Source organism: Sturnira hondurensis, unplaced genomic scaffold (assembly GCF_014824575.4).
Source record: "Sturnira hondurensis isolate 20B ecotype Veracruz unplaced genomic scaffold, ASM1482457v3 Scaffold0003681, whole genome shotgun sequence".
NCBI lineage: Eukaryota > Metazoa > Chordata > Mammalia > Chiroptera > Phyllostomidae > Sturnira > Sturnira hondurensis.
This window is the reverse complement of record NW_028076312.1, coordinates 5716669-5744054: the sequence shown is the minus strand read 5'-3', so window position 1 is coordinate 5744054 and position 27386 is coordinate 5716669. Positions and strand designations below refer to the sequence as shown.

The window sequence follows — 27386 nt, the reverse complement described above, 5'->3', positions numbered from 1 at the left end:
TTGACCCCACTGTTCCTCTTCCACCACCCACCATCATCCACCACCACTTCTGTCACCACTGTCTACCATTTCTCAGCTACATTTGTGTCTCACCACCAAAAATTCACTTGGTGCAAACCGTAACCCAGGAGTCGTCCAGGATTCCCCATCCCTATTTACACCCATCCTGGCCCCTGACATACCTCTCCCCTTCATTGGATTGCAGCCGTGTCCGTGTGGAACACCTCCTCACTGGGTGTCTGCATCTCAGCTTTGGAGCCTCACAGTAGACTTACTTCCCCCTGGAACGGGTAGTTCTGGGCAGGCACAGGACAGCAGGTGGCAGGGGCAGACCGAAGGCCCAGGGGGCCGACCTGCAGAGCCTGTCGATGGAGAAGACGTGCTCACCCTCTTCCGCCAAAATCTCCTTTCAGCTGCTGCCTCCTCTGGTGGGAGCCACCCCGAGTGCCCCAGGTCTACTGCCTTCCCAGGCCAGGGAAGATGCCCGGGTGGCCGGCTTCCACTCGACAGAGGACAAGAAATTCAAAATCAAGTTCAAAAAGGCTAAAGGCAGCTTTGGTGCTGAGGGAGCACCAAGTGGCACGTCTGCAGGAATGGCCCATGTACGCCCCGGGTGGTGGTGTTTCTGGCGGTGTGGGTCAGAGCTTCACACGGTTGTTTAAATGCTGGTGCTGATTCGTGAGTGTGGGGCCGGGCATTTCCAACTGGTAACATTCTTGGAAACTGCTGTGATCGAAGTTCGGGACACACACAGCATGGACCACACAGGCACTGAGACGATTCACACCGGACTCCTTTTTAATGTGCAGGAGCTTCCCAGTGGAATCCCTAACTCTGAGGGAACCCACAAAGATGGGTCTGCAGGTTGACAGCACGCACAATGGCAGCCATCCCCATGTGTCTCTGTTGGCCTGATGGGTCTGAAATTCAGATCTGACCCTGGGACTCCATCGCTCTGGTCCTTCTGGGCTCCCTTTGCCCTCAGGATGACTCCCAAACCCTGAGCTTGACACTCAAGCCCTTCATGATTGTTCTGCCGAGGGATTCCTCCTTCCTGCCCCCCTCAGCACCAGATGTGGGCTCAGCCCTGCCTGATCCCTTCTAGTCCCTCTCCTGGTGCCCCCTGCCTCCTGGCCTTGGCTCACACTCCCTCCTCTGCCTGGCACCTGCCTCTGGCCCTTTGCCCCATCCCCATCCCCACCTGGCTACTGCTGCCCACCTGAGCCCCTAGTTTGCCAGAGGCGGCACCGGAGCGAGCTGCCCCCTCGCTGTGTGTGTTCCCCCGTGGCTTCACCTGCTGGAGCGTTTCTTTTGCTTCTTGTCGTGTGTTCATCAGACTGTACTTCCTGTGGTCTGGAGCTCTTTGAGGGACGGTCCAGGTTTCCTTCTGTCCAACACCTACCTGGTGCGTGGAGGTTTGTTTAAGGAGGGAAGGAAGCAGGAGAAGGAGGAGTGAATGGGTAGACTCTTAAGCTGGTTAGAAGCTGACATTTTACCCAGTGATATTGTGGCTGCATTGGCTGCACCAGTGTGACAGGTGAAAGTGAACATGGGGAGACGGAGTATCGGTCTGAGTAACTGGCTCAGATCATGGTTGAATGGAGAAGAGCTTGACTAATCCTGTGAGGCAGGATAGTCAGAAGCTAGACAGAGTCCTGGGCAAGTGGGATGGGGAAACTGAGACGAGAAAGTAAGACAAGGCCAAACAGTTTGAGTGACTGAAAACCAGCTAGTGAATTGCAACAAATTATCCCCTCTAACCAAGGACACTTGAGCGTGAATGGTTCGTACCTCTCCTCCCTGACCAGAGAACACACAGCTTAAATCTCCCTGGTTTGGGAGATAGAGGACAGAGACCCAATTAAGTCATTTGTGCCGGCTGAGCCCAAGGACAGATAAAGTCAGGGGAAGAAATGACGAAAACCCTGTTAGAAGCCAGATAGATTCACAATGAAAGTGAGGCAGTGTAACGGGCCAGAGAATATTCCCAACCCCCTCTGTGTGCTCATTTTGACACATCATATTAAAAAGTACACCTAGAAAGCTAATGAATATTCTGCTAAAACCTTCCCCTAAGAAGGAAACCTGCCCATAGAAGGAAAGATAAAAAGCCCTCAGGACAAAGATGCAGTGCAGGCTCACTCAGGGGAGGAGTCCCCAGACCAACACCCCTGGAACTGGGCCTGCTGTAACAGGACTGCCAGTGAAGCTCAGCTGAGCTCCGCCACCGGTCCCTGCTTCTCAGGAGGTGAGCTGTGGGTGAGAGACCCCCGTTCCCATCTGCAACCCTGCACTGCCCCCCAGCCCATCGTGGAGAAATTGTCTTCCATGAAACTGGTGCCAGCAAGGTTGGGGACCACTGTAGAGCATGCCCATGGCCCTTCCCAGGCATGAACCTTTTATTTCCTCCTAAACCATGATGGTCCCACGGGGACTTGTGGCCAGGGGAGCAGTGGGTAGCGGCAGCGCGACTGGGCTGACCCCCGATCCTGTCTCCAGGGCCGCCTTTTTCTCTGACTTCAGTGAACTAACGGCAGCCTCGCCTTGGCTCACTCCTTTCCTATGACATTTCTAGGGAACCAGAGCAGAGCACTGCCTAGGCTCTCTCCTGTTACTTCTTGCAACCTAAGTCCTTCCTTTGCCTCACTGTCCCTGGCGTTAATAAATGTATTCTCAAAATCACCTGGACTCGTGTTGTGAAATCTTTCCTGCACGAAGTCCAGAACCCCCACACTACAGGCAGGCCTGAGGCAGAGCAGCTCAGGGCTGGTGCCTGTCTGGTAGCGTAGGCACAGGAGAACTTTTCTGAGTGGTAATCCTAAGGAAAAAGAAGTTTTAAAAGTATTTTTGTGCATTTGAATCAAAGAAACTGATCAGTTGGTTCTGAAGTTATTTCTCCTCAAAATAATCAAATACGTTGTTTATTAATCATTCTGTTTAAGGTACCTTCTATTTTTGAAGATAACCAGCAAAATCATGGCTTAGGCATTCTTGGTGGCTTCAAAATTATGGTGTGTCAGTGTGCAATTGGACTAAGATGTCTTCACCATCGGTTTTACAGCTGTAAAAATAAGTGGCTGTCTGAATCTCCAGGAATAATTTAAAGTTATGACTAGTAATTATGTTGTTGCCAGAATGAGAAGCCAAGTTCTAGGGTATAAATTTGTGTCACGGAAACGAGCGCGGTGTCCCCGGCCTCTCGCGGTCTCCTGCGTCTGCTGCTGGCCTGGCACCAGGAGGAGCCCACGCTCACCGGCAGGCTGTCCCGGCGCAGCCGCACGGGCGCCCCTCTGTGGATTCTGGTCTGGGTGGGAGGGCTGTATCCAGTGAGGGTTTCGCCAGCCTCGTTCTATTCCAGACTCGCTTTACTCTTCTAGGGCCTTTGTGCCGTCATTTACATTTTTAATCGGCTTATTTTAATTTTTCAACCATAGTTCACATTCAGTACCATTCTGTACCAGTTTGAGATGTAGAGCAAAGTGGCGGAAAAGCCATGCATCTACAGAGTGGTCCCCAGCCCCTGCACCACCACTACCTCAAGCACTCCACCTGGCCCATATTCGTTATCTCAACATTACCGACTACATTCCCCAGGCCACAGTCCCCATCTCTGTGGCTACAACCAACTGGTACTGCGTAATCCCTTCACCCTTTCTGCCCCTCCCCCTTGGCTGTCAGCCTCTCCCTTCTGATGGCAGTCTGTCTGTCCTCCCTGAGTCTGTGTCTGTTTTGTTTGTTTAATTTGTTCATTAGATTCCACATATAAGTGAAGTCACACAGTACTTGTTTTTCTCTGACTAGCTTATTTCACTTAGCATACTACCCTCTAGGTCCATTGATGCTGTAACAAAAGCAAAATTTCCTTCTTTTTTACAGCTGAGTAGTGTCCTATTGTGTAAAGGTAGCATAGGATACTCCTTTTTAATCCACTCATCTGCTGATGGACACTTGGGCTGCTTCCAGATCTTGGCTGTTGTAAATAACGTTGCAATGAACATAGGGGTGCACATATTCTTTCAAATTAGTGTTTCAGATTTCTTCGTCTATATTCCCAGAAGTGGAATTGCTGGGTCGTAAAGCAGATCTATTTTTAATTTTTTTAGGAACCTCCACACTGCTCCCCACAGTGGCTGCACCAGTCTGCATTCCCAGCCGCAGTACAGGAGGCTTCTCTTATCCTCACATCCTCACTAACACTCGTTTGTTGATTCATCAATGAGGGCCGTTCTGACAGGTGTGAGGTGTATCTCTTTGTGGTTTTGATGTGCATTTCTCTGGTGTTTGATCAGCTTCTTAATTTCCAAAATGACTCTGATTACTTTGATGTGTAGGTTAATTTGGGGAGAATTAACATCTGAACAAAATTTGGGCCTTCAGATCCTTTGGCACAGCATATCTTCCACGTACCTGGGCCTTTCATTTCTTTCGTCAGTGTCTGCGATGTGTGTTCAGTGTACACATCTTGCACACACACGTTTATAGGTTTATCCTTGTATATTTCCTTCTTGATGGAGTAGACAAAGATTTTTTAGATAGTACACCAAAATTACAATTCATAACAGCATCGTTTGGTGAAAGATGCTGTTGGGTTTTTGAATTTTAGTTCTCATCGTCATTGCCTCTGTGCGCAGACACAATTGGTTTTTATGCATTAACTGTGTCTTCCGTGGTCTTGCTAACATACCTGTTCCCCTAGCTTGTCTTGTAGACTTTCCTATTGATTCTGTGAACAAAGACTTTACTTTCCTTCTTTTCGGTCTGTGTGCACCTGTTTCTTTCTCTTGCCTTCATGCTCTGGTAGGACACCGGGTGGGCCAGAAGTGAGAGCAAACTTGTCCTCCACCGCCTCAGTCTCGGGGACTCTCCATCACCAAGTCTGATCTCAGCCACCCTCCCCACAGGCTTCACTCTGACCCTTCCCCTTCCCCACGTCCTCTGATGCCTCTGCGCTGGTGCCCACATCACTTGCCTTCTGTTGAGCTGTTTGGTGTGCTCTGTCTACTGAACAGCCCCTGACAGGTCCGGCACCCACCAGAGGAAATGCTCTGTGGGGTTTTTAGTGGTGCAAAGGCAGGCAGCGCCGCTCTGTCCAGGTGAGAAGGTGAGGCCCAGAGGGCCCAGCAACCTTCTGAGGTCAGTCAGTGATAGATCAGGCGGATTAAGACATTTGAGTAGACGCCCTGGTTGTGGAACGGGAGTTCTGTCAGAACAGCATTTAGAAACACTAATACGGCTATTTCAAAAAGTACGTGCTCGTATCTTCTTCAGTGGGATAGATCTCTAGAAGGACAGATTGGGAAGCTGGTGCAGAGTCAGGAACTGTGTAGCAGGGGACAGAGAAACTTATTCTTGGCTGTATTTTGTTTCTTGTGAGTGTTTCACATTTTGTACTATGTTCCTGTGTTGCCTACTTAATATCACATTGAGTACTTTCCAAAACAAAGGAATGATGTGTGTGCTGTAGGATTCATGCAAACACTAAGTACACGACTCCTCCCTGTTACAGTGAAAGCTCATAAAACATTGCAATTACTTAACATTTCTAACTTCAAATGTAATCCTCTTATCCAGCAAACTGATCACGGAGTCTGAAGACTTAAAATTTTTTTTTCAGTGAAATATGTTGCCCAGTTCGATTCCAAGAAATTTTTTGTTTCATGTGGCTTTGTTCTTGAGAGACTCAAAATCATTCTCCCACTAGGGCAAAAAGGATGGAGCCAAGCAGGGTGGAAGGAGTCTTCTCTTGGGGGTTTTCTTTCTGGTGACCAGGTGTGCTGAGGTGGCAGGATGCCCACCAAGGCAATTTGGGGGTGGGGGTGCAGAGGACCGAGGCCTGGGAGGAGCCTGAGATGAACCCTGAGGGAGCCTTCCTGCCCTTGTAGCTTGATGCGTGTTGGAGGAAGTTCCATGCGGCCTGCGATTTGGGTCTCAATTTCTGTGGAGTATACTTTTTTGCATCCCGTGTCTGTTGCGTGTTTCCTGTATCTGTCTCTCTTGCTCTTCCACCTGCTGACTTTGACCGTGTGCACTGACTTAATCCATTATGTACTGTGTGGCTGGGCAGGATTTGGCCCCAGAGGGCTCTGCCCGGTGAGAACGGAGCCATTGAGGTTGACATAGGCAGTGGCATTGACCCTTGAAGTGTGCTATGTCTCCCTGACAGGTGGACAAAAGTACTGGCTGTGTGAACTTAACTGGCCTTGACCTGAGGAGCTCTGGGTGGATGACCGCAGGGTGTCTCGCAAGTCTCTTTCTCAGTGTGGGGAGTGGGAGGCACGGTTACCTTCCCTCTGGGACGATGTTAATGTGCTGGAGGAACGAGGGGCATCATGACAGACAGAGGGAGATTGAAGGCAGGTGTCAGTGGGAGCGGTTGTCCTGATTCTCTGGACACCTTCACCCTCTCGCACTTGGATCAGCTTTTTCACGCTCGTCTTGCCTTTCAAACATCCCATCTGTGCTGACGGGTGAGTCTCTCGGGGGTGGGCACCTGAAGCAGGGCTCGGTTGATCAAGTCCTCAGAACAAGGTGTGAAGACCGTCAGAGAGGAAATCTTGTTCTCTGCTCACTGGAGTTCCCCGGCTGGGGCCCTGTGAAGTCGGACTGACAAGTACAGATTAACGAGAGAGAAACAGTGCACTGATGCCTGCAGGGCACGTCGTGTGGGGGAAACCCCCACAATGAGTAACTCAGGGTTGGTTAGACTCACAGTGGTTCTGCATCTCAGCAAGGGAATATTTTGCTTCAGAGACGGCGCAAGATGAAGGGGAAGGTTTTGGGCCCCCAAGGGTGGCAGGCAGTGGGACCGCACATATAAAGGGAAATGAATGGAGTAGGTTTTTTGTGTGGGGCCACGTTGGTGCTGACTTTCCATCTCCTTCGTGGCCACTGACACTCTGGTCAGTTTTTCCTTGTAGCCATATACGGGTGCTTTGGGGCGGGGACCTTCTTCCTGAAACGGCTGGTTCTCATTTGCTTCTGCTCAAGTAATACTGATGCCAATGTGGCGTTTTGGGGTGGCATATTCTGGACGCCTACCACAGCAAACAGCAGGGTGTCCTCTTTACTTAAATCTGTCGTTGAGGAGCGGACTGGGTGGGGGCCCCAGCAGCGTCTTGTGCAGGCCTTTGGGACCTCATTTCACGGGTCTCCCTGGGCTGAGGACGTTTGGAGAAGAAGAAACGATGGAGGAGAGGCAGGGAAACAACCCTGCACATAGAATACATAATGCATATATCAACACATGTACTTACTACATGTGCATTTTTACTGAAATTCCAGCTCCTAGTACCAAGCCTGTGTGAAGAACGTAAAACTATCTGGAGTGTGCAGCCTCAAACTTTGGGGCCCACAGAAGTTCCCTGGGCCTGTTGCGAAAACGAGGGTCCGGGACCCCACTCCAGAGACTGTTTCCCACGGCTGGGCAGGGCCCAGGAACGCCATTTTAGGACACTCTCCAGGTGTTTCCGTGTAGGTGGCCTGCAGTCGCACTTTGAGAGACATTGACTCATAGACCCAGGTGGGCAAAAGGAGGGTGGTGTTCGTTGCAGCTGCATCCTCAGTTTTTGTTCTTGCTGTGAGCTAACCTGAGTACAGGCATGCCACTGTGACTGTGGGCCCGGTGTGCACACGTATGCACACAGGCTGTATAAGCTAATATGCACATGTATGTTATATAAGCTGGCAGTGCGCACACACACACACATACACAGCGTGCACATACCGTGTAAGCTTAATATACCTATGTATGCATGCGCACACATTATATACCCTAAATATGCATGCACATGTATTCTGAGCTACAGCTCATACAAGTATACACACAGACACACATTTTCGGGAAGTCCTCCTCTGAGCCATCCCCAGCATACACTTCCACTTTGCAGTGTAGATGGCGATGGTGATGGGTGCAGCAGCTCTCACTGCCCAAGTGGCCCCGTGACTGCCCTCAGTGCTTCTCTAGAATCCCCATCCCTCACTCCTCTAGGTCCTGGGCAGTTCGCTGTGCAGATGCCTGGCAAAGTGGTTTTCTCATCTGGAGGAAATAACCTTCACCTGGTGCCCCCACCTTGCTAAAACCACCTTGGGTGACATGCAGGTGGTGAAAATGCTCGTACGAGGTGGGCCCTGTCCCCACGGGGCTGTGCTCCGGTGTGAGACCTGGCAGACCTGCGGCCACTGTGGGTGTGACAGGTGGTGTGTGTTCTGCCATCGGGCTGGGACATGGGCACCTCAGGATGACATGTGGAACACAGGGGTCAGAGGGGAAGGAGGACAGTGTGGCATTATTGGTTGATTGGATCATCTTTTTTGGATTGTACTATTTGAAATGGCAGTAAAAATGGGGTGACTTATGCTCATGAACCTCAGCGAGCCTCGTTGGGCCTGGAGGGTCTGTTGCCCCTACTGACTGCTTTCCTCTCGCTGTTGGTTTCAGGGAAGGTGGCCATCCAGAAGGAAGACCTGCAGAAGTACCACAACAGGGACACCTGGTTCCAGCTGCAGCATGTTGACGCTGACTCAGAAGTTCAGGTGAGACCCCTGCAGAGCCTGTGGGACACAGGAGGTCTTTGGGGTAGAATACACTCAGATTATGGTTAAATAAATAGGTATAGAGTTTTGGTGTTAATGGAATAATGGTTAGCAAATTGTGTCCTTTTATGTACAGTAAGGATAGGCTTGTTGATTTTGTTTGTTCAGTTGGTTATTGTCGCACTTTGTCATGCATGATTTAAACAGCTTTAAAAATACAAAATGTGGCCCTGGCTGGTGTAGCTCAGTGGATTGAGTGCGGACCTGCGAACCACAAAATACAAAATATGGAAGAACAATAACATAATTGAAGGTGAAGAGATAATATGGATAAGAAAACATGAAGCTGCGGAGTGAGAACAGCGTGTGGAACCTCACCAGTGTTTGCGGGAGGTCACCAAATGTGTTTTCAAGCTCCCTGCACTCAGCAGAGAAGCGTTTAGAGCTTGAAGAAGTGACCTCTCCAAAGAGGTTCCCATTGTCTGAAGGGTCCTGGGCTCACCTGGCTTGCCTGGGCAGCATGTCAACTGGGACTGAGCCCCTGTAGTGGTGAGAGCTACCCCTCATGACTGGGGGTTTCTCTCCCTAGTGGGGGAGACTGCAGGAACCCAGGACCCTAACCCTTCCCCATAAAGCTGCCCTGGAACCTTGCTATAGCTCAGGGTCGCTCCCCATGCTGAGTGTCCAGGAGCACCCCTGAACGCCAGTCAGGACAGTGGCCACATCTCCTCTCTTGTGACCCTGGTTGGAGTGATTTCCAGTCGAACCTGCTCCATGGCAGGGGCTAGAACTCTAAGACTGGGAGCACGGCCGGACAGCACAGCAGCCACAGTGCTGAGACACACGAGTGCTCTCCTCTGTGGGTGCTGTGAGACGCCAAGGCCTGGCAGGGATGTGATGGCGCAGGGCCTCAAGCACAGGCAGGCCCAGCTCGAAGCTCAGTGTCCCCACTCACTAGTGAAATAGGCCAGTGTGGGGCCTCTCCGTGCCTCTGTCTCCCCATCTGTGAAGCGGGGTTTTGTGAACAGCTGCATGGTGTCTGATGCGTTGCCCTGGCCCTGCCTGGCATATACCACTCCTGGGTCCCTCACCTAGAGGCCTGACGGGCCCTCAGTCCTCATGCTTCCTCCTGGAACCTTGGCCTTGGCTGAGCTTTGAGAGTGCGGTCAGGGGGTTCAGGGTTTCTGCCTGCTGAGGCTCTGGGATGCACAGGCCCTGGAGGCCGCTGGGTTGGATCCACAGCCTGAACAAAGAGGCAGCCAGAGGGAGGGGTTGAGGAGCCGAGCGAGCCAGAGGGAGGCGTTGTGATGGTGTCACACACTTAATTAGTTCTGACCTAGGGGCCCAGGTGTGCTGTAAATTAAAAGACACTGTAATTACTGCAGAACCAATGACTCTGCATTGAAAAGCACAGTTTTGACAGTAAGATGAACACTAACACCCGGAATACAATGGCCGACACCTGCTCCGGTGACTTGGAAGGCTCGTCTCTAGCCAGAAGGTTCCTGAAGTGATGGGCTGTGAAATGGTGCTCCGTGGCTGGAGTGGGGCCACTCCTGCTTTTTATTCTGACTCTTCCCCCTGTCACTTTTTTTAAGTGACACGTCCCGTGGCACCATCAGCAAGTGGCCCTTGCAAGCAGCCGCAGCAGTCTCCGGCTGTGTCTCCCCCAGAGTTACACTGGATTTTATTGGCAAGTGTAACTTTTCTTTTTTTTCTTGCCTTTTTTTTTACTTTTAATTTTGAAAGGGTGACAGATTCACGGAAGTCACAGAAAGTACACAGCGGAATAATGATTAGCAAATGGCGTGCTCTCCTATTTATACTCCAAGACTAACAGTAGTGAAGAAGGGCCCACGCTCCTTTACCCTGGTGCCCCCACATTAGCATCCCATGTGGCTGGTAGGGGGTCACAACCAGGATGTTGACAGTCCTGCGATGCACAGAGCCCATTAAGATCTCACCCGTGTTACATGTATTCATGCGTACCAATGTGCACGTGCATGTGTGTGCACACAAGTGCACACATATTCTGTGCCGGTTATCATGTGTGCATGTGTGCATCCTGTGCAAGTCATTATGTGTGTACATTTGTGTAACCACCACCACAATCAATATCCAAAACTGCTCCCTCAGCACAAATCTCAGAAACACGGATGTGTGTGTTCACTGTACAGCCGTGTGGAGTATTTGCACTGTTCCCTAACTAATGCCTTTGCCATGGACAAGTCCCTGTCTTTCTGAGCCCGGTCCTCATCTGCATGATGCCGTACTGACTCACGCTGGGCCAGTGTCCTAGGACTTCGTGAATGATGGATGGCAAATGCTTTATCGTTATTACTATGAGGAGAAGAAGGAAGGGTGGTGTGTGTTGGCTGCTCGCGAAGTCCCAGGCGCTGAGCGGCGTGCTTTGCCTCATTGGTTCTCGGAGTGCCCACCTATGAAGTGGCCCTACCACCGAAGGAGCGGCGCTCCCCCAGATTCCAGCTGGTCTTTAAAAGTCCAGTGACAATCTTTTCCCTACAGAGAGTTTCATTTTAAAACGTCACATTTGTGGTTTTTAGAAGGGCAGAGGGTGCTATCTATTTTCTTGAATCCATCTACTCTGTCATTTGTAGTAAAAGGCGTGTGTCCAAAAGAGTCACAAAACTCGGGTCAGCGAGAGGCCAGTCAGTCACAGAATGAGGGCAGAGGACAATTTTAAAAAACGGCTTGCTTCCTCCTGGAACTGATGTTTTTAAAGATCTCTGGTAAATCACTTTATTAAAAAGGATTAGTCACTCCTGTTCCTTCCCTGACCCTATGCAAGGAACAGAATGAGGCAATTGGCAGGAACAGACCTGAGCTGTGGGCTGTCCACACAGCGAGTCGCGGCTGCCAAAATGTACTCTGGAATCTGGAAGCATTCCCATCCTCCCATGCCTTGTGTCCTCCTTGGTGTTGGATGGGCAGGGAGGCAGTCCCTTATCAGCCGCCAGTGAGTCCTCCCTCGGCTCCTCCCAGGATGTCCAGCAGCCACTGAGCTCTGCCTAGTGCTCCGTTTTGCTTTAGTGAACTTGCTCTGAAAGTACACATTCAGAAAGCAGCACTGATGGGCCATCACGGCAAACCTCAGCAGCCGCTTCTAGATCATGTCTGAGAATCTGACTCAGGTGTCAGACCTTCCTATGGGAAGGGTTTTCCAGACAGTCAGTGTTAGCGGTTGTCCAGGTACCGGGACCCAGCTTGAATCTTTCTAAGGGTTTAAGGAATTCCAGGAAGGAAAGGGCAAGGTCAGGCCTCCTTCCTGACCCTGCACTTGCCTTGACGTATGTGGCTGAGCAGGTTGATGCTCAGACCAGGACGTCTGTGTCCAGTGCTCTGTGAGCTCAGACGGCAGCTGTGCAGAGGCTGAGCCTAGAAAACCCAAACTTCCTGCCCATGCTGAGGTGTAAGGCGTGGCCCTCAGTCCCTCTGGGCGTCGGCATCCGTGGGCTGGGTTGTTTGTGCTGGCGGTGCTGGGATGCCCAGACCGTGTGCGTGGCCCCAGCCGTCAGCGATGCTGAGTGACAGCAGATGTGAACTTGTGAAGGGGCAGGTCTGCTGGGCAGGTCTGCGAGCGCGTCTCTGAGGGAAAGTCCTTGTGGTTATGTATAGCGTTCGCATTGTTTTGTTTTACCCGCACCCTCCTCTCCCAAATCCCCAGACAATAACAACAACACAAGTTGGCTGACAGTATCTGCCACCTTGGTAAGGAAGTGTTTGCCCTCAGAGAGGAAACATGAGCAGTCACAGGGTCTGCTGGTGTGGACGTGTCGTCCTCTTCTGGGAAAAACAGGAAATGGGACGGCGAGCCTGGGCGTCAGCAGTGGGGGCTCCATCTCACCCCAGACACATTCTTTCACTTCTTAGAAGCCCATTTAGAACGAATTAGTGGAATATCAGTCTGAATGGCCGTGGCCAAATTAAACCGAGGAAGCACTGGCGCCCAGTGCCTTTGAGAAGGCAGGTAAGGAACCAGACTTCACAGGGGACAGTTTTGTGATGTGTTCTTACCCTGTTTTTAATTTTTTAAAAAGATTTTATTTATTTATTTATTTCTAGAGAGGGCAAGGGAGGGAGAAAGAAGAGAAACATCTATGTGTGGTTGCCTCTTGTGCACCCCCTACGGGGCTGCAACCCAGGCATGTGCCCTGACTGGGAATCAAACCAGTGACCCTTTGCTTTGAAGTCCTGTGCTCAGTCCATTGAGCCACACCAGCCAGGGCCTTACTCTGTTTTATCATGAACCGTTGTCCTGGGTTTGGTTTTAGAAGGCAGGTTGCTGGTTGCTGTCAGCCTCAGTGTTCTCATCTTAGCAGAGGATGACTGTGCCCACTTCATGGGATGTACTGAGAATTATGGGATAGTGCAGAAAGTTCTAAACCCTGGCCGGTGCTCAGTGAAAAAGAGCCACAGGAAATCAGCTTTGTCAGTGTCACTGCTGTCACTTGGGGCATTCGTCTGGCCCCTTCAGAGCTGGCATGGTACTGAGGCCCCTCCCTCAGTTACTAGCCCTGAGGTTTGCTCATGGCAGGGTGAGGTCAGCCAGAAGCTGGGCCCAGACCCATGGTCACCCGGATGCAATGCTGGTAGTCTGGTCCTATGTCTAGGACTTATTGCTGGGCATCCTGCCTGACCGTCACCCTTGTCCTCCCTGAGGTCACCCTGCTGTACAGGTAAGAAAGGCCTGAAAGGACCGTGTCCAGCCCTTCCCACAGCTGGGTAGTGGTTGGGCGCATTTGCTGCCATGTGTGCCCAGGCCAAGGCCTAGGCCTCTCAGTGCCTATTTCCTGTGACCATCAGAGCTGGGAGCCCAGTGTACCTGATGGACTGGAACCTTTAACCCTCTGGAAGTCATGCCGTCCTCATCACTGGGATCTGGGCGGGGGCTGGAGGGAGTACAGTGGGCGCCATGTGGGGGCAGAGGTAGCCGTCGTTTGTGAACAGACACTGTGTGATCATTCCCCTGTGACCCTCTATCCCTGTGCCTTTCAGGGCAAGGTCCACTTGGAACTGAGGCTGAGTGAGGTCATCACGGACACGGGCGTTGTCTGCCACAAGCTGGCCGCGCGGTAAGACATGAATATGCCCCAGAATAGTAACTCTGACCCCTGGGATTGGGGCAGGTGGTTGTTTTTCACACAAATGAATCAGAACTCACAGACTGGATGGTTCCCCCAGATGACATCATTTTTAGAGGTTCTGGCATGCTCTTGATGCACTCAGGAAAGCAAACGCTCATCCTAGCAGTGACTACTCAAAGTTACTGTTTAGGCAAAGAGGTTGGTGTTTCACGCCGGTTACAAACGAGGAACCGGGATTCTACTCTCACTTGCCCACAGCAGGGTCTGGACGAAGGCAGTGAGGAGGGTCCCCCATTGTTTACTCGCCAAGAGGGACCTGTCCTGGCTGTCCAGTGCGCATTCGTCATCTGATGGTCGGTGTGGGCTGCAGAGCCGTCACTGTAGACCACGCAGGAGGACACGATATAGTGACACAGTGGAGCACGTGCTAAAGGGCATGGTGTAGGGCTCAGTAAAAGACAGGGTATAAAAGACTTAAATATAAGCCGTGACACCATTAAAATCCTAGAGGAGAACATTGGCAGGAAAATCTCAGATATTTCATGAAGCAACATTTTTACTGATATGTCCCCTAGAGCAAGGAATATAAAGGAAAGAATAAACAAATGGGATCTCATCAAAATAAAAAGCTTTTGCATGGCTAAAGAAAACAGTATTAAAATAGAAAGAGAAGCAACTGTACAGGAAAACACATTTGCCAATGATACCTCATACAAGGGTTTAATCTCCAAAATATACAAAGAACTTACTCAACTCCACTCTAAGAAGACAAGCAACCCAATTGAAAAATGGACAAAGGACTTGAACAGACATTTCTCCAAGGAGGACATACAGAGGATCCAGCGACACATGAAAAGATGCTCAATATCGCTAGCTATCAGAGAGATGCAAATTGAAACCACAATGAGATACCACTTTACACCAGTCAGAATGGCTATGATAAACAAAGAAACAAACAACAAGTGCTGGAGAGGTTGTGGGGAAAAGGGGACCCTAGTCCACTGTTGGTGGGATTGCAGACTGGTACAACCATTATGGAAAACAGTATGGAATTTTCTAAGAAAACTAAAAATGAATATGCCTTTTGACCCAGCAATTCCACTGCTAGGATTATATCCTAAGAACCCTGAAGCACCAATCCAAAAGAACCTATGCACCCCGATGTTCATAGCAGCACAAGTTAGAAAGACAAAAGAAAGACAAATACCATATGATCTCACCTTTAACAGGAAGCTAAACAACAAAACAAACAAGCGAAATATAACCAAAGGCACTGAAATACAGAACAGGCTGACAGGGACCAGAGGGGAGAGGGGAGGGAATCTCAGGGGAAAAGGGGAAGGATTCATAGGAACAAGGATAAAGGACACATGGACAACAACTAAGGTGGGGGGTGGGGAATGGGAGGGAGGTGGGGAGCACTGGGGGGGTGGGCTGGGTTGGGAGTAAAAGACAGAAAACTGTACTTGAACAATAATTAATTAAATGGGGAAAAAAGACGGGGTATAGAACATGCGTAGCAGGTGTAGAAGGTGAGAATTCCAGTCTCCCCGGGGACCGGGGAGTGTGTGGGAGATGAGTTCAGCGAGTTTTAGCCTCACCTCCTTCATTATTTCCATTCCTCTTAAAGTAGTTGCAGTGCTCTCCGATTTTGTAGCCCTGAGGAGAGAGTTGCCTATTTTCTTATTTCTTTACTGGTGTATGCCTTGTTCTAAAAGGACTTAAGGCTGCTTAACACAAGCCTCGCAGAACAAGAAAGTATGTTAGTGGCGGGGAGAGAGGAAGGCCCTGGCTGAGCAGACAACGGAGCCTGGAGGGCAAACAGAGGTGGGCTGGGAGCTCTGGCCCCAGAGGGGCCCCGTCTGGCCCCAGGATGCCACGTGGAGGCTGGAAGGGTCTGCTCCGTGTGTGATGCACCAGAACGCTGCAGCCCTTGCGGCTCTGTGTCTTACTAGGCTGTACGTCAGGCTGTGGTTTCCAGGAACACAATCGTCTGAAGTCAGGACTGCCTGTCAGCAGCAGCAGCCGCCTGAGGTGTGGGTGTGCAGCTCTTTCCACCCGCCCACTGCTGGCACAGAAAATCCCAGAGGCGGGTGACTTGGATCTCGGGCCGAGGGCTTGGGGTTCTGTTATGAAACACAGGAGTGTGCTGTGCACGTGGCCTCTTTTTTTGTTTTTTTAAGGAGCTTTGGTTTAGACAAGATGTAAGAGTGGGAATCAGGAAGATTCCATGCTCCCAGTGTTTCCTGGGAGGCAATTCCTCTGGCCACTGGAACCATGACGGCCTCAGGCTGCCTGGCATGTGTTGGATCCTTGCAGACCACTGCTGTGCGGAGCACGCCTTGTTAGGACTGGGCCCCAGCAGCTATGCTTTTCCAACTGGGTTCAAATTCATGCAAAGGGATGAACTGTGCCTGTTCCAAAAGTGCTTTCTTGAGGCGGTCTGCCAGTGTGACTCTACAGTTTTCCTGCTCAAATACCGGTTTGAATATCAGGATGTTAACCACCCACCTCACCAAGTTCTGGGTTCTGCCCCCCAGCAGTCAGCTGCACAACCATTCTCATCAGCACTGCATTTAGTCAGCTTACTCTCCCCCATGTGCACAGGAGGTGCTGGTACTGACGTTATTGGGCCAGGACCTCTCTCCCCACGCTGCCCAGTCATGGCCTTCCTGTAGGTTCTCACTCAAGCCCACCCTGCTTCGGCCTTTGCTCCTGTCACCCTCTGCCTGGAATTCCCTTTCTCCAGATGCCCCTTAATTCAGGTCTTGACTCAGCCATCCCCAAGGAGCCATCCCCTTCTGGAATGGGCATAGCCAGCCCTCTGTGCTCCTGCCCCCTGCCCCTCCACACTGCGGTGGTTGATGACTGCTCTGTTCTGTGCATTTCCCCTGAAATGCGGGTTTTCTTGTTCACTGCTGTCTCCTCGGCCTGACGCCCTGCAGGTGCTCAGCAGCACCTGCGTACTGGGTATGTCCCAGCTGGTGTTCCAGGGCCCGCCCTGCCCAGCAGAGTAGGAGGGGAGCTCTGGAGAGGGAACAAGATGGAGCTTCCTTTCCCTGCGACCGTTCTGTGACTGCTGAGCAGGGTTTGGGCCCATCACACCCTTTAGTACATGCACTAAAGGATACACACTAGTGTACACTGATACACACTCTGGCACACATACTAATACACCTAGTACATAAGAACTCACATGCTAATACACACACTAGTGTGCACTATTGTCCACACTAGCACAGCAGCCCCCACCCGTTTTTGGTACCAGGGACCGGTTTCGTGGAAGATAATTTTTCCAGGGACTGGGGTAGGTGGGGTATGGTTTCAGGGTGATTCAAGTGTACAACATTCAAGCTCCCCTCCTGCTGTGCAGCCCGCTTCCCAACAGGCCACAGACCCATACCGGTCCACAGCCCGGAGGTTGGGGGCCCCTACACTAGCACAACATACTAGCACACATGCTAGTGCACATGCCATTACATTGGTGTGTGCATGTACACATGCTTACACACACTAGTCTACATGTGTACTCACACCAGCACATGTTGTTCAGAGTCCACCACGGGGGTGTCCTGAGGGGAGAGCAGTAGGATTCCCACAGAGGCCTGTATTTTCTGATGGAGGAACTCAGAAGTTTCTGAGGGGCCAGTGACTTTTCTTTCCTCACCTCACCTCCTGATGTAGGTTGTTTTTCCAAAAGAATATTCTTTGCATACATAAAACTCAACCTTTTAAAGTACATAATCTCAGTGTATTCACAAGGTGACACAGCCATCGCCACAGGCTGTGGTCTCATCCCTATGAGCAGGCGCACCCCAGCCCTCCCCCGGCCCCACTGATGTGCTTTCTGTCTGTGGATTTGCCTGTTCTGCACACTTCACATAAATGGAGCCCCACAGCACGTGGTTCTTTGGGCCCGGCTGCTTTCGCTCAGCGTGATGTCTTCCCGGGTTTCCGAGTTGTAGCGTGTGTCGGCATTGGTTCCTTTCAAGGATGAATGGTGTCCCGTTCTATGGGGCACCACATTTTGTTAATCTGTCATCCATGGGTGGACATTTGGTTTGTCAACACTTTGTGGTTATTGTGAATAATAATATCCTGCTAATACTAATGTCCTGCTAAGGACATTCCTGTGCAAGATTTTTGTACCAACTTATCATTTACGTTTCTTTCGGGTATATACCTGGGAGTGGAATGCCAGGTCATGTGGTACCTCTGTGTTTAACTTTCCGAGAAACTGCCAGACTCTCCGCCATGATGGCTGCCCCACGTTACGCCCACCCGCTGCATGGGAGGGCTCCTGTCTCCCCACATCCTTGCTAACACTTGTGTTGGCCGCTGGCTTTTTTACTGTAGCCGGGCTCGTGGGGGTGAAGTGGTTTTGATTTGCATTTTCCTGCACATAATGACTGAAGTTGTTGGCCATCCTCCCTTGTCTTTGTTGACTATTTCTATATTTCCTCTGAAGAAATGTCTATTTAAGTCCTTTACTAATTTTTAAAAAGATTGTATTTACTTCTTTTTTGGGGGGGGGAAGAGAGGGAGAAAAACATTGATGTTTGCAAGAGATACAGCAATCAGTTGCCTCTTGCACACCTCCTACTGGGGACCTGGTGTGCAACCCAGGCATGTGCCCTCACTGGGGATTGAACTGGCAAACTTTTGGTTCATAGGCCAACACTCAATCCACTGAGCCACACCAGCCAGGGCTAAGACCTTTACTGATTTTTAATTGGGTTATTAGTATTTTTATTATTAAGTTGTAACAGTTTTCATATATTCTAGATACTAGACTCTCATGAAATATGTAATTTGCAATTATGTTATTTTGTTGGTTATCTTTACTTTCTTGATAGTGCCCTTTGTAATACAAAAGTTTTAAATTTTGATGAAATCCAATTTACCTACTTTTTCCTTGGTTGCTTGTCTTATCTTAAGAAACCATTTTCTAATCTGAGATTGTAGAGATTTACCCTTATGTTTTCCTTCTAAGGTTTTTATATTTTTAGCTCTGAACTTTAGGTCTTTGATACATTTGGAGTTAATTTTTCTGTATGGAATGAGGTAGGGGCTAGCATTATTATTATTATTATTTTGCATTTGAATATCCAGCTGTCCCAGCGTCATTTGCTGAAAAGGCCATTCTTTGCCATCACCCTGTCCTGGCGTTTTGCTGGGAACCACTGGCTGTCACTGTGTGAGCTCACGTGTAGAGTCTGTTCTGATCGGTTGCCTTGTGTCTGTGTGTCCGTGTGCCCGTGCACACAGTCTCCATCACTAAGGAGACTTTTCAAAAGTGGCAGTCACTTTTGAAATCAGAAAATGTGAGTCTTCCGACCTGGTCCTTCTCTTCCTGGTTGTTTGGCTCTTCCGAGCTTCTTTGATTTCCACGCGGATTTTAGGGTCAGCATCCTAATTTCTGCAAACGTGGCGCCTGGCGTTTGACGGGGGTTGCAGTGACTCTGCACATCAGATTGGGGAAGGGACAGTGCTAAGTCTTCCAACCCTTGACCGCCGTTTCTTTCCATTTAGTTAGGTCTTCGGTAATTTCTTAAAACTTCTGCTTTTGTAAGGTCATTAGTAAGGTCCCCTTCATTATCACTGATTTGAATGATTTGAGTCTTCGGTTCTTGGTCAGTAGCTCAGGGATTCTCAGCCCGTCTGGCATGGCACACTGGCTGTGCCAGGAGACTTTATAAAGCATGCGGTACCTGGCTGTTCAGTCGGGGGCACGGTCCTCTTTCCCCTTAGACTGTCAAATGAAAAAATGACAGCAGCCAACACAGCAATAGCCGTTTGGTCTGAATGAATCAAAATTATACCTAGTTTTTTTTTTGAGAGATTGGCAAAAAAATGTATTTTTGGTGTGTTGCAGGATTTTAGTAATTTGTTTGTGTGTGCCATGGGAACAGCAAGGTTGCAAATCACTCATCTCGCTAAACACTTGTCAGGTTTGTTGATCTTTTAAAGACCCCATTTGGGGTTTCACTGGGTTTTCTCCATTGCCTGTCTGCTCTCTGTTTCATGGCCTCCGCTCTAATCTCGGTTATTTCGTCTTTCTGCCTGCGTCGGGTTTAGTTTTTTTCTTTGTCTGGTTTATTAAGGTAAAAGTTCTTGTTATCAATACGAGGTCTTTTTTTCTTTTTTAAGGTGGTTGTTAATAGCTACAAATTTCCCAGTAACATCGCTGTAGTTTTTGCGTTTTATAACTTTATTTCTTCACGCTCTCTAAGTCTGCTTCACATGCCCGAGACTTCCCACAAACAACTCCGAGTCGGGATGGGACGGGGCACAGTGGGCACCCATGTGCGATCAGGGTCAAGGGCTCCGGACCCAACCTCCTGGTGACCGAGGTCAGCAGGATCCCCCTTCACTGTGACACCGGGTGAATTACTCATGCTCCCTGTGTATCATCTTCCTTCGGTAGGACAGTAACAGCATCTATGCTGGCATTTTCCCCGGATGTAGAAAGGAACCCAAGCAGTTATGTATGTGGGTCCTCCCCCTGTGGCCTGGCGTCTCAAAGGTTACCAGGGTCTTGGGCCAACCCCATGGTAGGTTACAGACAGGCTCAGGAGAAATTAAGAGCTGGGGTGATGGGCCACTGAAGAGAAGCCAGTCTGACAAAGGCAAGCTCATTCCAATAAATAACCTTCTCGCCTCGTCTGAGAATCACCGCACGCCCTCCCTTCTGCCCAGCGGCACTGAGACTCATTCCTGCTTCGCTCACTAGAAAGTGCTGGAGACGTTGCGGGGCCTGGGCTCACAGCCCAGGGGGTGTGCTTTGTCTCCCTGGTGTGTCGTTCCCTCGTCACAGGTGTGTTGGCTTCCTGAGGCTGCCTTAGCAGAGTACCATAATCTCGGTGGCTTAAAGCAGCAGAAGTTGATTCTCTCCCGGTGCCGGAGCCCAGAAGTCTGTGATCCAGCTGGGCCATAGTCCCTCTGAAGGGTCCATGGGAGGGTCTCTTTCTTCCTCTCCCAGCGTCTGGGTCTGTACACGTTCCTGGGCTGCTGGCCACATTGCGCCAGTCTCTGCTCCATCTTCACCCGGCCCTGCGTCTGTCAACCTCCCTCATATAAGGTCACCTGTCGTAAGTCCCAGATGATCTCATGTCCAGATCCTTAACCTGAGTGTCTACAAAGATGCTTTTTGAAATAAGGTCCCTTTCACTGATGCCAGACTAAGACGTGGACACATCTTTTGGGGGAATACCACCCCACAGGTCCTCCCTGGGCTCCCCTCTCCTCTCATCTGACCCACACAGCCTCTGGTGGGGTCCCTGGGGGTCTTCTGGCTGGGCCGAGGTCTCTTCCTAGGCCTTCCCTCTCCCCGCTTCAGCACACCCCTCTCTGCTGCCAGGTCCACCCTTCCCCGCTGACCTGAAGAGCAAACTGCAGGTTGCCCCGCGAGTCCTTGAAATTTCTTTTCTGAGGTTGTCCATTTCCTACAAAAGCCCCCAATTCGGGAGGCTGGAGGCTCCTGCCCTTACTCCTTCCTCCTGCTCCTGAGAATGGATATTATCTGCAGGCCATCCAGCTGCACGGCAGGAAGCCCATCACCGGTTCCTTCCCTCCCTGGATTAGCCAGTGAAAGGCTTAAGAAATGGGAAATGTTTACAAAATAAGTAGCAACAGAGGGTTTTCCACCTGGGCTGGGCCCGCCAGTGCGAAGCCTTCCTGTGGTTCTGTGAGAACCCTCTGGACGCGCCTGTAGAAATACCACCTTTTTTGCCTCCGCACTGCAGCTTTTCCTGGTCACAGCTCACCTTTTTCTCTTGTTTTACTCTCTGCGTCCAAGTCTGTGGACCTACCTGGTGCCTGACAGGCCCAGGCTGTTTGGTGACCCGCCTTTTTGAGTGTTCTTAGGTTTGTACGTGAACTCGGCACCTACAGATCCCTGCCTTGGACAGTTACCTGTTCCTGCCTGCTCACGCACGAGTGGCTTCTCTTTCCAACTAGATTTCAAGCTGCGAGTTGGGTCCTATCTCATGATTCTTTTTTATTTCCAACAAAGATAAACACAGCTTTTAATAATTCATTCAGAAATACTCGCTGACCCCCTACTAAGTGACGTTGCCACTGTGCCAGGCCTTCCAGAGCTTACATTCTAGAGGGGGAGTCACGTTAACATGTCACATTCATAACACGCAATGTGGATTTTGCTGGGAAAGCCTGGAGAACGTGAGCCTGGTGGCCAGGCTGCTGCGCGCAGTGTGGAGGCCCAGCAGCCGTTTGTGGAGCGGTCAGGTTTGACCTGTGTGACCTGGCAGTGTGCCAGGCCGCAGGGTCTGCACCAGGTGAACAGAAATCCTGTTGTGGATCGAAGATGAACTGTCTGTTCATGGGTGTTTCTTTGGACCCTGATTCTGTGCCTTTAGAGCGCCCATGTGCACAGGTAGAACGCAGCTGCCGTTGGTGTGGGAAGACCGAGCTGGGAGGAAGACACGTGCGTGTGCCCGTTCTCAGTGTCGCTTGCCCCTTTCACAGCCCTTCGTTTCTTGTCACTGTTCCATTCTTTCTCTTGGACATCCTGTGCCTGCCCGCTTTGTCTGAGAGTGAGGGTCCTTATGTTTTCCTACTTGCAAACTTTGTCACTTTGCAGGCAGACAAGAGTCCTGTTGACTTGCAAATGCCCCCTGAGCTGGCTCTCCTGACTGGAGCAGTGGGCCCTGCAGGGCCGCTGGGCTCTGAGGTGTTGATCGTCAGAGGAGGCGGCACAGTGTGCCAGTCAGGAGCACCCGACTGAGAGGTTGCCTGTTTGCAGGCTTTTAACAGTAGATCTTATTTTCTATTACCAAGGAATTACAGAAAGAAAAAACAGGGGATGGGCTCCTTCTAGAATCAGAAAGCCTTTCAAAGCAACGGGCAGCGGTGGAGGGCTGGACAGGCAGCAGGTGGGCCCTCTGCTGGTGACCAGGGGTGGTACCAGGGCATCTCTGCAGGCCTCATACCTGCCCTCCCGCCAGGGCAGCAGGTGCGTGGTGTTTCCTCCCAGGGAGGCAGGAGGTGGAGGCACAGCACTTGCCCCCCTAGAGGGAAGAAAATAGAAACAAGTTCACAGCTGCAAGCTCTTCCTCTAGTGAGGCATAACTATTTTAAGGGTCAAGTTGAATATAGAAACCTATAAATGTTAAAATAGACACAAAATATTGTATTTCTGGTACTTTAGAGTCCAGATTAGTCACCTGTTTCAAAGTGTCCTTGCCAGGATGTAAGAATGCCCAGTGCAGTAAATATTGTATTTTTCTCCCTCTATTTACCTGTAACATCCTAAGTGTTTGTGAAATTTGTTTTGAATGGAATAAGCCCAGACAGACGCACCAGGTGGGTATACGCCTTTGAAGTAAAATGAACCTTGGCTTCAGGAGCCCCAAGCAGCGCAGGAGAGCACCTCGCCCCGAGCCCCGGGCTGTGCAGCTGAGCTGCGATCCGGCTAAAGCTGTGAGGGTGCTAATGAAGTGAGCCCGCTGCTGGTGAGCTGGGAGGAGGGTGTGAGGGAGGCTAGCACCGTGTTTATTCCGGGTTGTGCATTTTGCATGCCAGATGGCAGGGTATTGGTTTGCCTTTTTCTCCGAGATGCCTTCGTGTAAACTGCATCAGGAGCCACACTGCTCTGAGATAGAAATGGAGCGTCTCTCGAACAGGCCTTCGAAAGGAGTGCAAGCGACATCTCCATGGTGGCTGAACCACACTAGGTAGCTGCTGCCCCACATTTGCCCGTGTGTCTCTAAGACACTAGACGGGAGAAGAGGAGGATCCACAATAGGGATGTACCGGCTGTCTGAAACTTCCTGATCAACAACTGAATGTAATAAAAAGATGCACTCATGTTAAATGTGTACCATTTGCACAGAGGGGGCGTGGGCCTCCCCTTATTCCTTCTGAACAGGCTGTGGTCCCTGCCCTGGCTTCTTGTCTCAGAGCTGTTTCTCTCTGGGGACCCTCTCACCCCAGCTTATGTAGGCCAAGCCCTGGTCCATAACACCTCAGTCTGGGGGCCACTTCCTCCCAGAGGCTCCCAGCCACCTGAGGGGGTGACACCCGCCCTGCATCTCTCCATGTCACGTGTAGCTTGTCTCCTGGCTTGCATTACCGCACACTGTGATGATATGTCACCCACCGACTGTCATACGGTTGGCTGCTGTGCCAGCCAAGCAAGCCCGAGCTTCACGGGGCCTGAGCTTCACAGGTGAGCTTTTGTCCCCTCACGGCTCCAGTCTCCTTCCTGGAAAGGAGCCTAGAAAGCGAGAGCTCAACAAATGCTTGTTTAATGATGAGTTAATGGATCAATAAACCTGTAGTGGTGGATTAAGGGATGAATGAATATATTTCTAATGATGACTTAGTGAACGGAGGAAGAAAACTGAAGACCAAGTCGGTAATCTGGGAGAGAAACACAGACCTAGTCCAGAGAGTAGAGAAAAAGAGAAAGAGTCGACAACTGTTAGATAAATTGAAATAATGGGCCAAGCCCAACCTTATCTAGCAGGAGTTCCAGAAGAAAAGTGGCACGGAAAGGAAAAGAGGAGAAATTTACAAAAAACCCCTTGGCCCAGAACGGGGATGGTACCAGGTCGGAGGGCCGGAAGCGCCTTGAAGGAGGAATAAAGGAAGCAAACTCCTTGCCCAGAAAGAAAGATTCTGGTGAAACGTTGGAGCCTAAAGCCTTCCCCAGGGGCACAGAGCAGCTGGGTCACTTGACTTCCGAAGGCGTGAGAGAGCGTGGTTGCCTTGCAGCTTCCCAACTGCAAGGAGAAGCGTGGCACTCAGATATTCGAGGGGACATGATTGTACCTCTCTGTGTAGCTAGACTCACATTCAAACGTGGGAATTAGTGCTTTGCTTCTGGCCACACTGGAATAGTAGGAACTGGGTCCCCGCCCCCACCCTAATGAAGGGCTGGATGCTGGAGGACTGGACCATTTCAGAACCTGGGCAGCTGGCAGCTTAGCTTAGTGACCCCCAAATAAGGGAAGAATACGAGGTGAGCCATAGTGGCCAGCTTTCCTCCTGGAGGTATGCTTGTGACATGGGACAGGGAGGCAGGTGAGGAGACCTGTCGTTAGGGGTCTGAGCCCACCGAGCACACATGCTGGAGAGGAGGGGCCTCACAGAGCACTAGGGGCCAGCGTGAGTGTGCAAGGGGAAGTGCCGCAGGGTCAGGCAGGCAGGGGGCTGTGGGACGAGGGGGCCCCTCACGGGGCTGGGAGTCATTTGAGTCCCTTGCAGCCCAGCGGAGAGCCCTGCCTTTACTCGGGACACTCAGCACGAGCTCCAGGAGGGCTGCCCGTGTAGTGGGGCTGACCTCACCTTAGACAGGAGCTGCCGGCCCCTCCCTGCGCAAAGCTTCGGACCAAGATCGCCACAATCAGCCCGAACAGAGTGAGAGACTCTTAATGGCTGACCAGCACAAGGCCTAGCAGCTCTGTTCTGTACAGATGACACCAGAATTGGGACACCAGCCACATCCACTTGTCTGCCTGACACTGACGTGGCAGCAGCAGGAGCAGGGGACCTGCAGCTTGGAGGAGGAGCCATCCACAGAACTGACCTCGGCACGACAGATGAAACGGAAACAGTAACAAGGATGCTCAGGGAGGTGGTGAAACTAACTGTGGTCCAGAATTTAAACACAACCGTGAGCTGGGACATTTGGCCCCGGACCTCATCCTGCCAGACTTGCCACCGCTAGCAAGTTGGAGCGACTGTTTGATCCAACCTGCAGGTCGAGACTGCAGAGGCTGCTGCCGCCAAGAGGTGCGTGTGACATGGAGGTTAGGCACAGGCTCTCACTGGAAGCCCCTTCATGTTGCCAGAGCCTCAGGTAACACGTTTAACAATAGCACAACTTTGTAAGGTGATCAGAGAGATCAGTGCGTGAGTTGGGTACAGCTCTGGAAAAGCACCCAGCTCCTAGGAAGTGAGGCAGTGACGTTGCTCACGGAGATTCACCAGAAACGTTTCCTCCATGCAAGGCTGCGTTACCCTGCATGCAGCACACACTGCACCGCGCTCAGTGTTGTTGGGTTGCTCATCAGTGTGTCCACTACCATTTATTGGATGGGAGTTTCTGGGCAGTTGGCGACCAGCACTAAGCCAGAACTCACGGCTCTCGGCCTTGAGCTGCTGAGACAGCTGCTCTCTTGGACCCCAGAGGGGCCTCACGCGGCAGCCCGCGGGCCCTTCATCTCGTGCTCCTGACCGCCCCTCCCACTTCTCTCCTCAGCATCCTGGAATGCCAGGGCCTCCCCATTGTGAATGGGCAGTGTGACCCTTATGCCACTGTGACACTAGCAGGACCATACAGGCAAGTATCTGTCCCCAACACCTACTACAGACTCTGGGCCTGGCGGGTGGGTGACAGTCACCTGGAACAGTGGTGAGGATTCCTCAGGCAGAGGAAGGCAGGGTACGCTGCGAGTGAGAATGTCTAATTCTGACTTTCTTTTGTTCCCTTTATTGCCCTAAAATTGTCTGGTGGAAGAAAAATGCCTTTATGTTCTTCCTGTGGAGTATTTTTGGCTCAGTAAAGGTTCCTGATTTGCATGCCATCTGGGGTTGGAGACACACAGAAATATTTATAAGATAAATAAAGGCAGCAAATTACTTGTGCATTTGATAGCTCAGTCTTAAGGCTGAGAGATTTGGCATCAAAAGTGTTATTTTTAATCCTGGTCCTTCCTCCCTTGATTCCAGATCGGAAGCAAAGAAGACAAAAGTGAAAAAGAAGACCAACAACCCTCAGTTTGACGAAGTGTTTTATTTTGAGGTGGGTGTTGGAGTGGCTTGAATGTGCAGTTGAAACCTTACACCGAGATTCTCTGGCAAAACGTCCGGGTCTGAAGGATCTCAGTCCCTCGCTTCCTCCTGAAAGGTCTGGGTGACTGCCTGCACACAAAACAGTACCCGTCCTGCCCTGCAGCTTCAGGGTGCACTTGCCTCTCCTCCCTCGAAAGAAAGGCCGTCTGTTGCTTTCAGAATGACTCAGTTTTGAGCTGAATACTGACCAATTCATACTTTCCAAATTATCAGGACTGTTTTTTTCACATTGTTTGTTTGGTTTGGGGTTTTTGTTCTTTGGCCTGTTTCACCCAGTCTTCCCTGAGCAGTGGAGGGGGGCTTGTTTTACCGGAAATAGTGGGGGTTTTGAAGCAAAGAAGTACATTTGGACGCAGATGCCCCGGCCGCCTCTCAGAACGTGACCCACCGGAAGTAGTTCGATGAAGGGTGCTGAGGGCTGAAGACCAGAACAGAGCCACAGGGCAGTGCAGCTGGTTTAGTGATAGGACAGCCCACGTGGACTATATTTAGGCAGATGCTCTGTCCGTCTGCAAAGGTTTCTTGAATGGTTACTATGCACCAGGTCATGAGGAGGTAAGGATGACCGAGGCCTTCGCTCCTGCCTGCTGGAGCCTGCTGCCAGCAGAAGAGAACTGAGGTGAGTGGGTGTCCCGCTTGGTCCAGTGAGTGTTAAGTCAGTGGCTTTGGGGGACAGAAAGCGAATGCCTCCAGCAGTCCTGCCCGTGAAGCGGGGCGAGCCTCCCCAGAGCTGCAACCTCTGAGCAGTCTGGGAAGGGGCATGTGCATTTGTGGAGCCTCGGGAGGGTTCGGGAGACTGTCTAGAATGTGGAGTGAGGTTGGCGTGGTAAAACGAGAAATTTTGGAAAATGAAGTTGGATAGGTCAGTTAGAACTGGGGGCTCATGGGCAGAGACGCCTGACCTTTTCCAGCTGGTATCTAGAAACTCAC

At 50.9% G+C, this 27386-nt stretch overlaps 1 protein-coding gene across 1 annotated transcript in view; it reads left to right on the top strand.

Moving 5' to 3' along the window:
* Nucleotides 1-27386, top strand: part of RASA3 (RAS p21 protein activator 3) — a 120024-nt gene that overhangs the window by 63956 nt on the left and 28682 nt on the right. The window contains exons 4-7 of the mRNA XM_037042097.1: nt 8438-8532; nt 13549-13625; nt 25864-25944; nt 26334-26406. Coding sequence (XP_036897992.1) covers nt 8438-8532; nt 13549-13625; nt 25864-25944; nt 26334-26406 — 326 coding nt within the window. The remainder of the gene's footprint in view (nt 1-8437; nt 8533-13548; nt 13626-25863; nt 25945-26333; nt 26407-27386) is intronic.